Source organism: Sesamum indicum, linkage group LG6 (assembly GCF_000512975.1).
Source record: "Sesamum indicum cultivar Zhongzhi No. 13 linkage group LG6, S_indicum_v1.0, whole genome shotgun sequence".
Taxonomy (NCBI): domain Eukaryota; kingdom Viridiplantae; phylum Streptophyta; class Magnoliopsida; order Lamiales; family Pedaliaceae; genus Sesamum; species Sesamum indicum.
In genome coordinates, this window is record NC_026150.1 from 1,338,871 (window position 1) to 1,357,956 (window position 19,086).

Genomic DNA, 19,086 nt, shown 5'->3' on the forward strand with positions numbered 1-19,086 from the left:
CAATAGATCTTTTTATTAATCAAAATTCACCGAATTTATTAATATTAATAAAAAAAATTAAATAAAAAATTACATTTACTTTCAATTAACTTTTCATGTCAGATTTTTTTTACAACTAAATTCTAATAATTATAAAAATCACGAATTATATGATTTCATGTGAATCATTAATCCAAAGATGATCGTACACAATAGAATCTCGATGGGGTCAATATGAGCAGAATATAAGAGGCAAATTTTTTTGACATGCTTTGGTATCGATGAAAGACTTGGGACATTCGTGTAAACTTTTAAAATCTTAAAAATAACCCCTACGCCACATAACTATCTTCAAACATGGATATTAATTACATAATTGTATATATATTGATAATTAAAACACACTCGATATATATGGACACTTTAAATTTATTATTTAAATTAAATAAAAGAAAGTAAAAATAAAATGAATAACTAATTATAATCGATAAGATGAACTAATTTACAATGTTTATAAATAAACCTTTATTAATAAATTCGAATGAAAAAAGTGAAATTTATTTTATAAAATAAATAAATATATTTCAGGATATTTAGTTCATGCATATTATAACAATCAAAATAGTCACTCTAAATTCACACTTAATTAATAATATAAATAGCTAGAAAGTATATATTTACATTAATCCTTATGGATTGAAATAAATCAACAAAAAAGAATGTGTTTTTGTGGATATACAAATTTTTTCTTGGATATTTTTGGAAATTATATCAAGGATTTTCTTGCAAGAAGTGAAAACTTTCTCTATGTTTGGTTTTGTGTTTTGGCCCATTTTAGAGATGGGCCAAAACACAAACATTATGTTTGGTTTCATTTTTAACTTGTTTTGATATACTTTTTGGAGATAGAGAGAGAAAAACAAAGATAAATAAGAATGTGTTAGAGATAGTGTGTATGTTTGGATTTGTTTTTGGAAATAATATAAAATAAGTATGATATGTTTGATGTTGTTTAGTAGGAGACAAAAATTACTGTTCATTGTCAAATCATGTCTCTTTTATATATATTTATATATATGTATGAGTATGAATATACTTTTATATATATTTATATATATGTATGAGTATGAATATAATTTTTTTATTTGTAGGTGTAGATTTATTTTGATAAAAAACAAAAGAGGCACTGTTTCAAAACATCTCAAAACACCACCAAAACTTCCAAAACAAATCAAGGCAAACATTGTCCATGTTTTGGCCCATCTCGAAGATAAAACAAAATTGAAAGCAAACATAGTGAAAACTTTGTTTGGTTTTGTGTCTCCACACCTTCACTAGGAGTGAAGTAAATTTTGGTTTTTTTTTTTTTTTCTCTTTCTTCTCTCTTTCTTATTTTTGGATTTCTTCTCTCTCTCTCTCATTTCTTTTCTGTTAGCTTTTTCTCTTTGTTTTCTTTCTTCTTTCTTCTTTCTTCTCTCTCCTTTTTTTAATTGTTTTTTTTAAATTATTTGTATTATTTGTATTATATGTATTATATACTATTTAATATATAATATATGTAAAATATAATTAATAATTACTACTAAAAAATAATTATTAATTTATGAAACTATTGATATAAATATATTTACTATCAATGCTACTTGGTCAAAATATTTAAAATTTTTCTACCTAACGGAAAAATTATAGCAGTTGCATATACTACTGATAATATATCAGTATTATATACCTAATTCGTATTTTTATTACTTCAATTGTCTATTAAAATTTATCAGTTTATATATAAAAGTCTAATTAATGTATTATAAAAGTCTAATTAATGTATTTTCAACATGTTATATAGTGCATTTAACGCTTGATTACAATTTTTTTCAATTTAGACCATTTAATCTTTTGTACTCATAATTTTTCCTATTTCAATGAAATATTTGAGAAATTTGAAAATTGAGGACAATATACCAATAATACATACTTAATTCTAAATTTTTTATTTAAATTTTATATATTATGTTTTTTCATTCCAAAGATAAAGTCTAACAAAATTATTTTGGAGACAATACTACAATGTACTTAATTATGTATTAAATTAGAATTATTATTTAAAATATAAAAAGAAATGCCTCAATAAAAAAAATTACTTAACATAAATATATATATTATATTTCACTAACAAACAAAATAATATATACATACACTATATTATATTACATGACATGATTTGACAATGAACAGTAACTCCTGTCTCCCAAATCCCAACATCAAACCTACACCACTTATTTTATTTTATATTATCAAAACACATACTTACTCATCTCTATTTTTCTCTCTCTATCTCCAAAACACAAAAACAAAAACACCCAAAACATTAATCCAAACATAATCTTTATGTTACCTTCCATCAACCCAACACGACGTCGTAATGGAGAAGAATGTCCGGTTCCATGTTCCAACCGCGGAACTCCTCTCACCTTACAGAAGTTATCAACTCCCATTACAACAACGTTGAACAAAGATGGCTGCTCTAGCTTCAACGTCTCTCTGCAGTGGTCAAGTTTCAAGGTTTCCTCCGACCCAGTGTTTGTTTCCCAGAAATCTTGCACAAATCAGGACCGGGTTTCAATTCAGAGGTTTCAGAATTCGAGCTAGTTCAAATGAGCTAGAGACAGAAACAGAAAAATGGTCTGAGAAAGACCTTGATCAAGAACCCGTGAAAGAAAGAGAAACTCAAGAAACCAGCAAGATTTCAAGTGGGCCGACATCCGCTGCTCCAGCACTCGACAAAGATCTTAAAAAGGCGAGTTTTTTTTTTATTTTTTATTTTCTGATTTCTAGTGGGTCTATGTGTTATGTTTCAGTTTGTGTTTTTCAGTGCTGTCTGTCCTTGTTTGATGATAGATTAAGCAAATGGAGACTGGGTTTTGGTTATTGATTAAGTGTGTGAATTGATTTTTCATCTGTAGGACATTGTTGTAAGATTTCAAGAAAAGCCCCTCTATTTATTGGTCTATGCATATAATTCAGATAGATGTCCTGGTTACATGTCAGCATGCAGCATTAGGCACAAATGAGAATTTGTGTCGGTACATATAACGAAATAATTTAGGTTGACTATAAAACTGCTTGTTAGTACTAATCTGTTGATAACATAGTAGTATAAAAGTTCAGCTTGTATGATATAGATGCAATTCATGAAAAATAATGTACATATATATGGTTTAACTTGCAAAAACTAGGGCATTGATTTGCAGAAACATTGATTTTGTGGGCAAGAGGGGATTGTTTACTACGTAGACTAACGTGCAAGAATACGGACAACTTCGAGAAGAAATTTATTAGATGAGTATACTATGCTTCTATGGTTATTCACATTAATGTTGACACAACTATGATTATCTTGCTTATTTCTCAGGTCACAGTTCTTCGGTTTCATATTCGGGCTAGTTCTCAGTTCTCTGTACATGACATTGTGGCATCTATATGTCATGTCATTAGATTTTCATCTTTGTCTTATTCGCAGTATGAACGACTTTCCTGTATTGGTATTCATTACATTATTAATTGGAATTGGTAAGTAGCACACGTTAGTCACCTAATGTTGGAGGAGCCCAGTCCTTGCTTCTGTGGTTATTAATCTGTATGCATCACTCTTTCACAGGTGGTCCAAAAGACTGCTGCAACCTTTGCACCGAGAGCTTCCACTGCAAGCAAAAATCCTGCCGTACCAGGCACTGTTTTATACACTGTTTTTGAGGTTCAAGGATATGCCTCTCTATTAGTTGGCGGAGCTCTCTCTTTCAATCTCATATTTCCCTCAAATGAACCAGACATATGGAGACTAATGGGCATGTGGTCGATATGGATGTTCAGTAAGCAACGCTTCATTTCTCATTAGAAACTATATTAGTTCTGTATCAGGCATCAATTTTTAGGCACTCGTGGTTGTGTTGCACATATTTCCTCCAGGATTCTTGGATGCTACTGAAAGACAGTTGAAGATAGGAGAAACTAAAAAAAGATATATATAATTTAGCTTGATATAGTATCCTTTCTGTTCTGAATTAAAAATATGTGATTTGGGACTTAAGATGGCTCAGACATTGACTTATGAGCAATTATTTCATTAAACAACTCAAAACTTTGTCGAAATTCTTGTTTCATGTCGTTATTAATGGTAGATCTTTGTGAACAATTTTAGTGTCCTGCCAAATATACTTGGTTCGTTATTTAAAAGCTATTGGCATTTGAGTGATATTTGTCTTCCACTTTGATAAAGAAAATATTTGCTGTTTCAGCTATTCCTTCTCTTCGTGCACGGGACTGCTCCAAGAACGAGAAAGAAGCCCTCAATTATCTCTTCCTCCTTATTCCATTACTTAACGTCATAATCCCATTTTTCTTGAAATCGTTTGCAGTAGTTTGGTCTGCAGATACCATAGCCTTTTTTGGGATGTATGCGTGGAAGGTATACATATCATTAGCAATTCACATCCTTTCCTGTTTCAGCCTTCATCATTATTATTATGATTATTTAGTTTGTTACTATCTTTTCTGGGCAGCTTGGATGGCTTTCACAGAAAGAGTAGCATTTATACATTGTGGATGGGGAGAGTATATGTTGGTTCGACCCGTTGACGAGCTAGCGTCTCAAATATCCTGGATACCTCCATACCTTGAGCCAAGAATAGGTTAACTCGACGTTAGACGACATATTGGCTGGTTTATCTGGGCAAGATGGAAAATGCCACATAATGATGTTTTCAGCTGGCCTTTGATTGTAACATTTTATTTATATATGCCCTTTGCCAGATGTTTGAGAAACATTGATGTGATATAGAAAGGAAGAACACAAATTCTTGTTGTACTAAAGAATTATACCCTGTGAGAGGTTTATCTTTGAGGTTGTCGCATTTCTGAACAGGTACCTATGGTTCGTTAGCATCTGAACACAATGCAATGATTTTTCAATACCTGAACAACCAACTTCTAATACCGTGAAAGGAGGGAAGGGTAAGTTGATCCACTTTCCTTCAACTTCATATCACAGAAGAAAGGTTGACACCAAAATTTCCATGTTCTTTTCTTTTCACAATTTTCTATCTCCAATCGCTATTACTAACACATACAACTACTGATCAGATCAATGTCTGAATCTAGAATGAATTGTATGAACTACTGTGATGTGGGCTTAAACATTGAAAAGGCCAATTGGGCACAGAGCAGTTAGCCCAAGGCCCAAGCGGATTCTTACCCAGTTGAGACCGATTGGAAGCCCAACCGAACTGGGCTTGAAGGACACAGGTCAGTGGAAAAAGTGAGATTGGCGACACACGGGTGCATCTAAAACAGCGCAGACGTTGTTCGTACAGTGGGACTATATCCTTCTCACTTGATCGTTGGACTATTCACGCTCGTCAAGTTCGGCACTTTTTGTGCAGATTTTGAGCTTATTTCCAAGCCCGTTAACTCCCGACGTACAACCTTCGATGATCGGAAACGCATCATAGGGAAATACACGCTTTGCTGGTCCCCTTCTTAAGAATGCTTGTCGACATTTGTGATGTGCCAGAGGATAAATCAGCTACTCGATGTTTGAGCAGACAGAACCATAGAAACAGAAAGTAATATTTCAGTAGACTGAGCAAACCATTGGAAGATAATGGACTGTCAATGGCTCATTTTCTTGACAGCCCTCTTATTTTCAGCCACGACCGACGCTTCCCACTGTGCAAACCACGGTCAGTTTTCAGTTAATTCTGCTTTTGTGTGTGTGTGTGTGTGTGTGTGTGTGTGTGTGTGTGTGTGACTGCATTGCTAGACGTCATTCATTTTTTAAAGAAGTATAGTGGTGCTTCCTCAAATTATTTTACCTATTTTTGCTGAAGTTAATGATTTTATTGTTTGTTTTGGGAAAAAATGCAAGCAATCCTCACGTATGACAAACGAGCAAATTAAACCTATAAAAATAAATAGCAATTTACCTCTTTATATTTTTTTTGAAATGCAGTAATTTACTCGTATATTTCATAAAATGAAACAGCTTAGCTTGTCCAAGGATTTTGTTGTTGCTCATTTGCAATATTATAGGGTTTAAATTACATTAAACCCTTTGTTTTTGCACTATAATACAGGAGTTGATATAGTGCGGAATATCAGTGAGGAGGGACAGGACAGCTATGGTATCCCTGGCTTATCTCATACGACTGTTGCCGGTTCACTCATGCACGGTCTAAAGGAGGTAAAAAGCTTCCAAGTTAACTGCAACTGTATTTGGAAAATTGTGAATTTCATCTACTTGTTAGACATGTTCAACGGTGTGGTAATGAAAGATAAGATTCTATTACTGCATCCTATTTCTTTCCAAACATCAAATCCCAAACAACATTGATAGTGAATCTTGTTTTTGTTCAAAACCAAAGAAAGAATAGGTTTCCTTTGTATTTGTCTCATCATATCTTCATCGAGTCTCTAGCACTTGTGCATTTTCTTATTGTTTTTGGATAATTAAGGTTGCTGCAGTTCGTGACAGGTTGAGGTATGGCTTCAAACAATTGCTTCAGGAGCTGCAACACCAATTCACAGGCACTCTTGCGAGGAAATCTTTGTGGTTGTAAAGGGTAGTGGGACTCTGTATCTCGCCTCTAATTCAGATCAAAACCATCCTGGAACTCCACAAGCGTACCCGATCTTCACAAATAGTACATTTCATATTCCTGTTGATGATGTTCATCAGGTACAGTGGCTGATATTCTTTCTTGATCGATGATTTAGATACAACCTCAACACGCTGTAATAGACCTTAATCTCCCTTCATTTATGACAGGTGATAACGATTTTGACTGCATTTGGGTTTTGACGAATGTGGCTTTCTGCTATATGCAGGTCTGGAACACAAATGAACAAGAGGATTTACAAGTTCTAGTTGTCATATCCCGACCACCAATGAAATTGTAAGCCGTTCGCCTTCTTTTTCTCTTGTAAGATATACTGTATTCTCCTCTGTGGCAGAAGAAAGAGCAACGGTCTTGTCACCAAGCTACTGGTGTTTGATTTCAGGTTCATATACGATGATTGGTTCATGCCACACACTGCTGCCAAATTGAAATTTCCCATCTTCTGGGATGAAAAATGTTACCAAACTCGTGCAACGAAAGACGAGCTTTGATATACAACTCATTTGGGGAACTTGGACTAAAAAGCTCAGTACATTTGATCTTTTCTAGTACGTAGAGAGGTCAAGAAGCGGACATTCTGTATGTCATCAAATATGTTATGTGCTTTGAGACTCTTCATATCTGTACAGAAAAAACCTATATTTTGTGTGTCGGTGTGAGATGCTGGTCAATTACTTGGAGGGCTCACGATTTTCTTAGGTCTGATGTTGTGTTCAATTATTACCAGTTAATGAAGAAGAGCTAACAATTGGTCGAGCAATCTGAGCATGGCCAAGGTGTGGAGATCTTGTCTTACAAAGACCCTGTATCAACCTAACCCTGTGGCTTAGAATTGGTGCTGGAGCTTGTCTTAAGCCACGCCATTTTGGAGGCACAAGATCAATCTGCCAACCTTGCTACTAACTTGAACCTTGGTTTCACTGATCAGGGGGATACATGACATGTTCTTACATGTAATCAGTGTGAAATTTAATCTTAGTTAAGACAACAACTGATGCTTCAACCATTGTGTACATGAATGGTGGTTCCAAAGCTACTGTACTGTCCTACCAACACTGACAAACTCTTTGGCAATATGCTCTGAATAATCATCTCAGTTTTGTTGACATTCTTCTTTCTCAGCTCCATCAATAACATAAAACTCTGCACCAAGCATCTCATGTATGTCAAGATTCAAAGGGACACTCAGATTGACAACTTCCATGATGACTGCTGTTGTAATAATGAAGTCTAAGGTAGTTAATACTCCCCATTGTTCGATTAAATAGGTAATAGGATAAATTTGAATTAAATGTATAATACTCAAGCTAATCACTTGAAGTAAACGCAGCCCAGCATTAGTTGCCCAGCATATATGTTTTGGCGAGTCTCACGTGGTGTATATATTTCTTCTACTTCTTCATCACCCCGAAGGCTAAGCAATTGTTTAATAGAGTGTGTTGAGGAGGACTTGCTAACCAACTTGTTTTCTTTAAAGAAAAACTAAAATGATTATAAAAACTTATGAAAGTTGCTAATAATTTAGGGGGGCAAGAAGTTGTTGGGGATCTTTTTAAATAATGATTGATTTGTCTTATTGTGTGATAATTTTAATATTTCAGAATTTAATCCTAAATAAATGATTTGGTTGTCTGTAAACATGTTGTGGGTCCCATCTTAAGTTGAGATTTGTCCTCGTTATATGCTAGGCTTATTTAGAATATTATTATAAAATGGTTTATGGGGAGTTGTCATCTCATACAATGACTCATTGGTTTTTTTATATTTTATTTCTAATAAAATATTAATAATTTTGATGTTTTTTGGGATAGTCTTATAATATTGTTAAATTTTATTTAATATAATAAACTCAAAATTTTACATACAAATAAAAATATATAATTAATTATTAGATTCATTATTTTGTGGTTATCTCTCTACACCTTTATACAATTGAAGTGTATTCTGTTGATATCTTTAATTTTATGATCTGTTAATTTTATTTTCTTTTTTTAGTGTTCTCAACTCCCCATTTCCTCTCTTGTCAACTTCTACATCTCTTTTTTTCAATATTGTCTCATATTTTTCTTTTTATTTATAATATTTTATTTATCTAATTAATATTAAAATTTTAAATTAATTATACATTGAGGGAGAGCATTATTTTAGTATATCCACCGTTTTTTTTCTTTTATATCTACAGTTGGTAAAAGTTATTTATATTTATTTAAGATTTTTTTTCCTCTTTCTCCTAATCTAAAAATTCTCTTTCAAAAACTATTTATTTTTTATCATTATTTTTCCTACAATAATTTTTTTTAGTAAATAATATTTAATTATTTATAATAATAATAAATAATGGCAATAATAATAATAATAATAGCAATAAATAATAAAATTAAAAATAAATAATAGCAATAAAATAATAATGATAACACCAATAAATTATTATTTTATTGTCTATTAAATTTTATAAATAATGGCTCAAAGGTAATTTTTCTACCAAAAGCATGTGAATATATCAAAGTAAATATTTGATAGAATTTATCCAATTTCGATAATACATATAAATAAACACATGACTAATTATACAGTACTTTTTTTATCTTTCATTTAGTAAATGATAATTTTATTATTCTTTTGATACGATTTTTGAAGTAAACGGACCCTGATTTTTATAACAATCCCACACTGTATTTAAGGAAAAAAAAATCAAAGAAACAAAATTCGATGAGTTGTCATCCATGACGACTTATGGAAAGTTGCAAAAATAAATTTATATATAATAATAATATAAATAAGGCAACATCTACTCCATGTTTGAGCAAATTAAGGACAGAAACAGTATAATATTTGAGTAGAGAGAGAGTGAGCATTGAGCAAAGCATTGGAGCAAAACGATGGACTATCAATGGCTCATTTTCTTCACCGCCCTCTTATTCTCAGCCACCGCCGACGCTTCCGGCTGTGCAAACGACGGCAAGTTTTCAGTTTCTTCTTCTTTCTGTTACCTATTTTTGCTGATTTTGTTGTTTGTTTTTGCGTTGAATATACAGGATTTGATGTAGTGCGGAATATCAGTGAGGTGGAACAGGGCAGCTTTGGTAGAGCAGGCTTATCTCATGCCACTCTTGCCGGTGCACTCATGCACGGTTTAAAGGAGGTAAAAAGCTTTGAAGCTAGTCTACGATAAGTGCAAGACATTTGTCGTGTAATTAAATTTTTGTAGTTTCTCAAGCTCCTTCCTGAAGATGAATCCGAACAGAGGGAAGCCCTTGCACTTTGATGGACGAGAGATTATGCTCTCAGATGTTGGTCCGGGGGCTCTTAAGTCCTAGAAGTAGTTTCTAACTCTTGAAGGCTGTATAAGGCAGCTAAGAGCTCTATTATAGTCTAGAGAAAGCTCCTCAAGAAGGAACTCAATAACTCATAAATCATAACTTAAACTCTAACTCCGGCATCTACCATTTAACTCAGTTAGTTCAGAAGCTCCTACTAAAGGCAGTAAAAGTTACAAACATTGATAGTGAATCGTGTTTTTGTTCAAATGAAACCAAAAGAAAGAAAATTATATCTTGATTCTGTCCCTAGCACTTTTGCATTGACATTATTGTTTTCGAATAGTTAAGGTTGCTGTGGTTGGTGACAGGTCGAGGTATGGTTTAACACAGTTGCTCCAGGATCTGGAACACCGATTCACAGGCACTCGTGCGAGGAAATCTTTGTGGTTCTAAAGGGTAGCGGGACACTGTATATCGCGCCGTCTAATCCAGATCTAGACCATCCTGGAACTCCCCAAGAGTACCCCATCTTTGCTAATAGTACATTTCATGTTGCAGGTGGTATTGTTCATCAGGTACAGTGGTTGATTCTCTTTCTTGATCCATGACTTAGATAAGAACTTCAACATGATCTAATATATCTTAGTTTCCTTCCCTTCACTTAAGGCATGTATTAATGATTTTGACTGCATTTGGTTTTTGTTGAATGTGAATTCCTGCTTGCTATATGCAGGTCAGGAACACAAATGAACATGAAGATTTACAATGTCTAGTTGCCATATCCAAGCCACCTATGAAAGTGTAAGCCATGATACTGTCTGTATTCTTCTTTGTGGAAGAACAAAGTGCAATGGTCCTATTACTAAGCTCCGGTGTTTGTTTGATTTCAGGTTCATGTACAAGGACTGGTTCACGCCACACACTGCTGCCAAAATGGTATTTCCCATGTTTTGGGATGAGAAATGTTATCAAAAGCATCCGAAGAAAGATGAGCTTTGATATACAACTCCTTTGGCAGAACTTCAACAAAAAGGCTCAATAAATTTGATATTTTCTTGTACCTAGAGAGGCCTAGCAATTGGAGTCTCCTTTTTGGACCTTATCCTCACTGATCTGGGGAGACATGTTCTTACATGTAATCAGTTTGAAATTTAATATTAACTAAGACAACAACTGATGCTTCGGCCATTACATGAATGGTGTTCCAAAGCTATTGTACGGTGCTACCAACATTGACAACAATAGCTCTTCTCTGTTAGTAGCTTAAAAAGAGAAACACCTATAGGATCTTTGCTCGATGGCTTTTGGCCAAAATAAAATCATTCTTCGGCAATATGCTCTGAGTAATCATCTCCTTTTTGTCGACATGCTTCTACGTTCGGCTTCTTTCTCAGCAACAATAACATAGAACTCTGCACCAAGCATCTCATGTATGTCAAGATCCAAAGAGATACTCAGATTGACAACTTCCATGACGACTTCTACTGTAATCATGAAGCCCAAGGTAGACAATACTCTGATGGCATTAGCAGTCCTGCATATGTTTTGTCTAGTCTCAGGTGGTGTATATATTTCTTCTACTTCTTCATCACCCATCATATTCCAAGATTTCACATTTTGTTGCTCGGATTTGTTTGATAGATCCTCTACCATGTCATCTTTCACTTCAACATGTTCACCAACCCAAACGAATCCATTACAGCCGAGTATCAAGTCAATTCCATATTGGTCTAGGTAGTGGAAGTGCTGTTTACGCTTCTTCACTAGATAAGGGGAAATTGTAAGTAGTTGACCTCTCTTGAGCTGTTGAAAATAAAAATCACAAATGATTAGATGAAGATAAAACCTCGTTGATCCACTCTGACAAATGACTGCAACAATTACAGGTAGGTTATCATTTTCAATAGTATAACAGACAACAAAATGAACTTTACTAATGGCCATTGAAGCATAGCTGGGCACACCTATTGGGGGAGGCAGAATGATAAACACACCTTTCCGTACTTCTGGCTTCTTGCTTGCAGGTGTAGGCAGCCGTCATGCTGGAAGCCTCGAACTTCAGCCTAAATTGAAATATATTCTATTAGGAACTTGAAAGACAAAAAGAAAGGGCGACTTGAAATAAGATGCATCATCAGTTTATTGGTCTTTTTCTACAAGCACTAAGAGTGGAGGGAGATCAGAATTGTCAATACGCGTAAATATCCAAGAAGCTTACACATATAACATCATTTTCTTCAAATATGCTGCGCATGTTCAGTTCATCAACTGCAGTTCTCCGTCTCTGAAAACGAAAAGCATGGAACCAGGTTAAAATGTGTTCAAAAAGTAACTCATCAGTCAATCAATTCAATTTCAACTATAAACTTGACCATTTTATACTTTCAGTGGAAAGATAAATCAGCATCTATTCTTAAAAGGCCAGAGTGTAAGCAGCAGTAATGGTAGCATTAACAGCTGTCTGACAAATAATAGTCAATGGCTTCGGCAACAACAAGAACACTTATCTATAAATTCAACATTATCATCAACAATTAGAATAGGAGAGCAGATATAGTCTATAAGCTGTTCCTATCATTGGTCTATATGCAGTTTCTGTCTTTATAAGATCAAGAAACGAGAGAAGGAAAAAGGGCTTGATGAGGCATTAATTTAATTAATCGACATGTATGGTGCGTGAAACTAATCCAAAAACTAACATTGGTAGAATTGATTTTAATATTGCATGCACGGGATGGATCTATTTTTCCCAATATTACTTCATTTGACATGTTGCCAAGGCTAAGACAAACATCATTAAATTACAATAGCAATAAATACAGAACTATACACATTCCAGGCACTTGTAGAGAGATGAAACTTATGAACATATCAAAGAATCAGACATACATGAAATCTGAAAGTAACACAAGCTGAAACCCAAACAACCACCAACTGTGGCTCCTCTCACATTGCTCATAGGATGCTTATCAAAAGTTAATCCATAAGATTGAAAGATACCTGGATACCATCTGGTAAGTTCATTGAAGAAAGCATCAGCACTGCGTCCTGACTGAAGTTGATCTCCAGTCTCCAGCGCTTTGGTGCAACCTTGACAGAAGAAAGGTCGAAATTGATAACAACATTATGCTTCACATACTTTACACTACATGCAGATTATATTTAATTATTCATCGTATAACAACTAGTACAATGAGATCATTAAATTCATTAAAGAAAATGAAAAAATAGTTAGAAAAGGGAAATGTATAGATGATAAACACCTAAAGATCACTTCCAGTTCAAAACATTATTTCAAATGGCAGACTGTGAATTATCTGAATTCTGAAAAGGTTTTATATATTCCATACAGATAAAAAGTTGGATTAATTATTTTCCACCTCAATAACACGCCCGACGATGATATCACCAACCTCAGGCTTGTACCTGTATCACAATAGAACATCAAAACGTTCAGCCAAAAATACAATCTTCATAGAATGAACTTGGAAAGAAAAAAAGTTCCATTCAGACACTAAAAATCAAACCTCGCCCTCAAAGTCCGAACATAGACGAGCTTATTCACGCGCTCCACCACTCCACAGAGAGTCGCCACAACGCGACCGTCCATCTCCGCCGTCCCATGGCCCCTTCATCACCCACCGATTCAATATAAAGTAAGCCCAAATTCTGACACATTTTAAAACAAAAAATGTAGAATTACTCAGTTGATAATACTTGAGGATGGCGTCTTCATAGTCGACGGAAATGTTGTCGGCAACAGTGACGGAGGCGTCGGAATTTGCTTTAGAGGAGAGAGATTCCAACCGTTCTAACGCTCTATCAAGTCTCAACTTCTGGCCTTTGTTCAATGACAACTGCAATCCTCTCATTGTGTGTTGAAAGAGAGTGTGTTGATCTTGATCTGTAAAACCCTAGTTAAAACCCTATTTGCGGATTGGGAAAATTTCGGGGATTTCTACATTCATTAATCTACCATATTGATAGAAAAGCACTAAGCTCACCGGCCCTGTTTCTGTAGAATTGGGCCTATGGACTAAATCTCTTTGGGCTTATATTTGGACTTGCTTCTGGACTTAATTTTGTTTAAATAAAATAGAAAGAAACCCTTTAACTTTTAATTTTCTTGTTTAATTCTTGAATTAGAGAAAATCTATTTTCTGTTTTCCAAAATTTATTTATTGTGGAATATACCTAAAAGCAGACATATATATCCATCTGCACATTATGATGCTTCCTAAACTTTTTATGAATTAAGCCCACAAGCAATTCACAGCAACCTAACTGGTTGTAAGCACAAGAAATAAGGTTGTTTCAACTGGACATATCATCATACAGCTAGTCGATATTATATAATTTGCTAACACATCAAGACACGTCAAACTAACAAATCTCATCTAGATTCACACAGATTGGACGAAAATTGAGTTGATAAGTCACTAGTAGCTTTCCGTAAATCTCAGCAAACCTGGCATAACTTGGTAAAACGTTCGTATCTCTTTCAATATTTATCCGAATCACAAACAATATTTTTTTTAATGATAGCTAACTCAATGAGTTTTCCAACAGCATATGTAACTTTGTAACCACCCTTGAATATGCTCTATACACGTTTATAAGTAGAGATATCGTGCAGTCATTTGGTAATATCATTCCTCATTGTTATACTCTCACTTATTCTCTTTCGTTTTCAAGCTACCTTATTCTCATATTTTGCACTCCATGTGAATATATACTATTTTATCATCATTCAACAGCATTATTATCACTTTAATTCAAATTATTGACTTGCACATTGAAGTGCTAACAATTGCTTTGCAGGGTTAGTCCCCTTTGATTTTAATATTTTTCTTGGAGATCCTTCAACTTTGTGGCGTGGTAAAAAATTTAGTAAGTATCACTATATATTATGAGAGACGGCGCTTTTGATGTCCAAATTAATTTTGGTCTTTTAAGTTTTAAAAAAAATTAAATTAATTAATTATTTTAAACTTTTTCACTGATTTATGTAACTATCTTTTTATAGTTTTTTGTTTTTGGGTCGTATATTTTTATCTTATTTTAAGTAATTTGAACTCTACAAAAGAAAAAATATATATAATTTATACAAATATTGTATTGTATTGTATATAGAATGTAGCAGGATTACTAGTATAAATAGAAATAATTTATAATTCGTTTGAATTTATTGAAGCATGGGGATTGGCAATGGCAATGGCAATGGCATGGATGATGGATCCTCCGAGTATCATTCTCTTCCTCCCACCAACGCTAATACTATCGCTCATTTCTCATACACCTAATTCTCCTACTGATGGCTGCTGCCTTTTTTTCTCCTCCCCGTTGATTATAACCACAGGATGGCCTTCTGCTGGAGCAACGCCTCCGTTCCAATCCTCGGCCTCCTGTCTCTGCTCCTCCTCCTCCTCCTCCTCTTTCTGCTTCCCCCCCACCACCACCACCATGATGAGCTCCATGCCCCGCCGCCATCAGCAGCCGTCATCACATACCCTTTATCTTTCCGTGAGGCCCCGGAGTTTAGGAATGGAGAAACATGCTCCTCGAGCCTTAACTCCACCATTCATATTGCCATGACCCTTGATGGTAACTATCTCCGTGGAACAATGGCGGCGGTGCTCTCAATTTTGCGGCATTCCACCTGCCCGGAAAATGTGGCTTTCCATTTTCTGTGGGTGAGGCATGAGGCGGAGGTATTGTCACGCCTCAAATCCACATTCCCTTATCTCAGTTTCAAAGTTTACACCTTTGATGCGAAAAGGGTTCGTGGGTTGATTTCCAAGTCGATTCGGCAAGCTTTGGACCAGCCCTTAAACTATGCTAGAATTTATCTTGGCGAGATACTGCCACAAGAAGTTAAGCGCTTGATTTATCTTGATTCTGATATTGTGATGGTGGATAATGTTGCCAAGCTTTGGGGGGTGGATTTGAAGGAAAATGTCCTGGCTGCACCAGAATATTGCCACGCAAACTTCACGAGATATTTCTCCCAGGAATTCTGGTCGGACTCAGAGTTGTCGAGAACATTTGAAGGGCGGCAGCCCTGTTATTTCAACACGGGGGTGATGGTTGTGGATGTGGAGAAGTGGAGAAATGGGAATTATACTCAGAAAGTTGAGGATTGGATGGTTGTTCAGAAGCAGAAGAGAATTTATCACTTGGGTTCTTTGCCACCGTTCTTGCTTGTTTTGGCAGGAAATATTGAGCCTGTTGATCACAGGTGGAATCAGCATGGATTGGGTGGTGATAATATTGAAGGAAAATGCAGGGGCTTGAATCCTGGCCCGATTAGCCTCCTTCATTGGAGTGGCAAGGGGAAGCCTTGGCTGAGGTTGGATTCAAAAAGACCTTGTAGTGTTGATCATTTATGGGCTCCTTATGATCTTTATCGTATGTCCAAGCATTCTTTTGAAGAATGATGATCAAATAGTTCGTAGCCGACCTTTACTTAGTCAGACATTGGTATTTCAAAGAGATAGTGAAGGGGATGGCATATTAATTAGGATGTTGGTAAAGAGATGAAACCATAAGGAGTATTAAGAAATTAACTAAGAATTAGGAAAGCAAAACATACATAAAAAAGGTCTTGGAGTTTGTAAAGCACACACATGCTTTTGTTTTATCTTTTTATTTTTTGTTTGCATTTTAAGGTCAGAGGAGAAGAGGAGGGAAGATAGTATTGTAAGCAATTTTGCAGGAAGTCCCATCTTAGCAGGTGTCAACTACTGCGTTTGTCAAAATAGTTTCCCGATTTAGGGACAAAGTAGTTTGCTGAGTGCTCAATGATACTCAGGGGCTTGATGATCTTCTGGAAATCAGATAATTCATTACCCTCTAATCGGACTTGTGTATTTGTTTTCACTTTTTTCCTTTCATACTATTTAGTTGTGTATAGTACTTGGAATCAAGTATCATAACTTGAAATATGTACATGTGTCCTCTCTTTCAGTTTTCCTTATGGCATCACATCCCTCTTAACTTAGTGACTTAACTTTTTTTGGAGTATTCTTCTTGATATTTGGGTACCAATGCTTCCATGTGATTCTTTTGTTTTTGCAAGTGCACCCTTTTCCTTTTTCGGCTGTGTATGTCGTGCTTAAAAGACGATTAATGGATGAGGAGAGATGTGAACAATTATGCGTCCATCGTAGCATCAAAGGAGTCACACCAGGGAATCGGAAAAGTTGAATTTTCTTAGAATCAGTTATTCAATGAGGTGTTTGTAAACATTTATCGCTTCTCATAATATGGAACTCCACTTCAAAAAGAAAAATCAAAATTCCAATCACTCTTCACTTTTTGTGCTTGGAAGAGGACTACAAGCCTGAATGGAACAGAACCACATACACAGAGTCTTATTCTGGATGTCTTGAAATTATGTAGAGATTCATATTGTTGTCTGTGGAACGAGCTCAAGACCTTTACGGATCAAGGTTGTAGTTTCTGCTCATGGCTTTCTTCCTTCTCTGGATATATGCATCGGACTTTTCATTTATATTGGAGTCCACACTAAGAAGAGGCCCCAGCCGCCTTGGGGGCCTCTGTTTCATGTCTTCATGAGGCTGGTTATTCGCCCTTGCTGCTTCTTTCTTCATAACTCTTTCCACCTCTACCTCACTTTCCTTGACCATGACATTCTTTTTGAGGACGGTACCGCGAGCATCTCTCCCAGCAAAGGCCTCCAATTCTTGCAGCTCTTTTCCTTGAACTTGTTTGTGGGTCTTGTGATTGATGCTTGGGGCAAAATGATTCTTATTTCTTGCTTTTCTATTCGCACCATTGTGCAGTATGGTTTGATCATTGCCGAAAATTAGCCCATCTCTCTTTGGACTACGAACTGAATCCCCACGTTCATTGATCTGAGTCCAGCTTTCTGAGCCATCTTTATGCCTGAACTCAACCACAATCCCAGAATCCACATTACCGTTATGCTTATCGATTGGCTTAACGGAACTCTTTACATTTCTTGAAGAATCTCCTTCAATAGGCACTTGAACCAAACCAGAGGGAACTGGGGAACCATTGAGCACACTGAGAATGAAGTCGATGAGCCTTTGACAGACGCCGGGAGACTGTGAATCACTATCCATTTTCTGAAACTTCTTGGGCTGTCTAAAACAGAAACAAAGAATGCTGTGAGTTTGATCAGTCTTCCAACAACAAGGCCTGCCAATCTGTTTATCAACAAAATGCCTTTCTCGAGATGATTCCATTCTTCAATTGGGAGGCAACAAAAAGCAGAATGCAACGATACTAGGAGTGATTTGAATCTAGAGATTCCCCTTTTTCACACTGAAATCGTTTGGATGCTCGTATTCACTCGTGTCTTTTAGCCAGTCAAAAGCATAAAAACAGCTAGAAAGAATCAACATCCACTCCCCTCAGCCTCAGATTATACCAAAGCATGGAAAAGTGAAGTTGATGATATCTACCTTTCTTGAAGCATGCTTCATTCCCTAACAGGAACAGCACTATCCTTGCAACTTTGCTTGTATCCACTGTCTTGTTAGCTGATTATGCACATCTTTCTTGAGCTACTTAAGAATACTTCATAATTCATTTGTGGAAAAAAATGATTATATTCATAAATTTGTATTAACTGATTGTTCACTTTACATCATACTAAATCTTCTAGCAGTAAAAGCCAAATGAAGCAAAGTAACCCGTCATCAACCACATTCTATAGATATTCTATTATATTTTGATAGTAATACGCGATTGACAAGCATATATATATTGTTTAATTTAAAAGTGTGCTAATATATAATAAAATAAATTACAATTGACTCTCATAAGATTATTAAATAGTTGTTTGAAAAATTATAAATATCTTTCAGAATTAAGACTCGACTAACAAATACTCATTCATGAGCCATGACGGCCTAATAAGAAGTATTTATTAGACTGTAATTAATTTTAATGAGATATTTATAATATTTTAAATAATAAATAAATAGTTATTAATATTCATGTGGATGTGACGTCAACATGTGATTTAGGATATGAATTCATAGCACTAGGCTTTTTTTCATAGATAGCCCAATCAACAAATTAGGTAGTGGGCATAGAAATTAATAGGCCCAATTAAGTTCTGGGCTTAGGGCCCAATAGTAGCCCAACAAAAGGTCAAGTGCGTACATTCTAATACACCTGTAAGA

The 19,086-nt window shown here is 35.2% G+C and overlaps 5 protein-coding genes across 6 annotated transcripts; 4 read left to right on the forward strand and 1 right to left on the reverse strand.

Annotated features, from left to right (window-relative positions):
- LOC105163222 lies at positions 2,386-4,873 on the forward strand. Its single transcript, XM_011081490.2, has 4 exons — positions 2,386-2,773; positions 3,635-3,845; positions 4,272-4,441; positions 4,536-4,873. Exons 1-4 carry the CDS (start codon positions 2,492-2,494, stop codon positions 4,560-4,562), a joined length of 690 nt encoding a protein of 229 aa, XP_011079792.1. The 5' UTR covers positions 2,386-2,491; the 3' UTR covers positions 4,563-4,873.
- LOC105163221 (auxin-binding protein T92-like) lies at positions 4,981-7,756 on the forward strand. Of its 2 annotated transcripts, XR_847893.2 has the most exons (6): positions 4,981-5,714; positions 6,108-6,214; positions 6,506-6,709; positions 6,859-6,926; positions 7,033-7,229; positions 7,378-7,756. XR_847893.2 is itself a non-coding variant. In XM_011081488.2 (5 exons), exons 1-5 carry the CDS (start codon positions 5,636-5,638, stop codon positions 7,139-7,141), a joined length of 567 nt encoding a protein of 188 aa, XP_011079790.1. In that variant the 5' UTR covers positions 4,981-5,635; the 3' UTR covers positions 7,142-7,756. The 2 variants fall into 2 exon arrangements, 1 of the variants encoding a protein (XP_011079790.1); XM_011081488.2 differs by having other exon boundaries at positions 7,033-7,756.
- On the forward strand, positions 9,443-10,931 carry LOC105163223 (auxin-binding protein T85-like). The gene is made up of 5 exons (XM_011081491.2): positions 9,443-9,608; positions 9,686-9,792; positions 10,279-10,485; positions 10,644-10,711; positions 10,801-10,931. The coding sequence occupies exons 1-5, from the start codon at positions 9,530-9,532 to the stop codon at positions 10,907-10,909; spliced, it is 570 nt and encodes a 189-aa protein (XP_011079793.1). The 5' UTR covers positions 9,443-9,529; the 3' UTR covers positions 10,910-10,931.
- LOC105163224 (exosome complex component RRP4 homolog) lies at positions 11,015-13,873 on the reverse strand. Its single transcript, XM_011081492.2, has 7 exons — positions 13,628-13,873; positions 13,438-13,539; positions 13,291-13,336; positions 12,911-13,000; positions 12,129-12,194; positions 11,905-11,973; positions 11,015-11,713 (listed from the first exon to the last, which is right to left on the reverse strand). The coding sequence occupies exons 1-7, from the start codon at positions 13,780-13,782 to the stop codon at positions 11,258-11,260; spliced, it is 984 nt and encodes a 327-aa protein (XP_011079794.1). The 5' UTR covers positions 13,783-13,873; the 3' UTR covers positions 11,015-11,257.
- LOC105163225 (probable galacturonosyltransferase-like 4) lies at positions 15,222-16,854 on the forward strand. Its single transcript, XM_011081494.2, has one exon. The coding sequence runs from the start codon at positions 15,271-15,273 to the stop codon at positions 16,345-16,347; it is 1,077 nt and encodes a 358-aa protein (XP_011079796.1). The 5' UTR covers positions 15,222-15,270; the 3' UTR covers positions 16,348-16,854.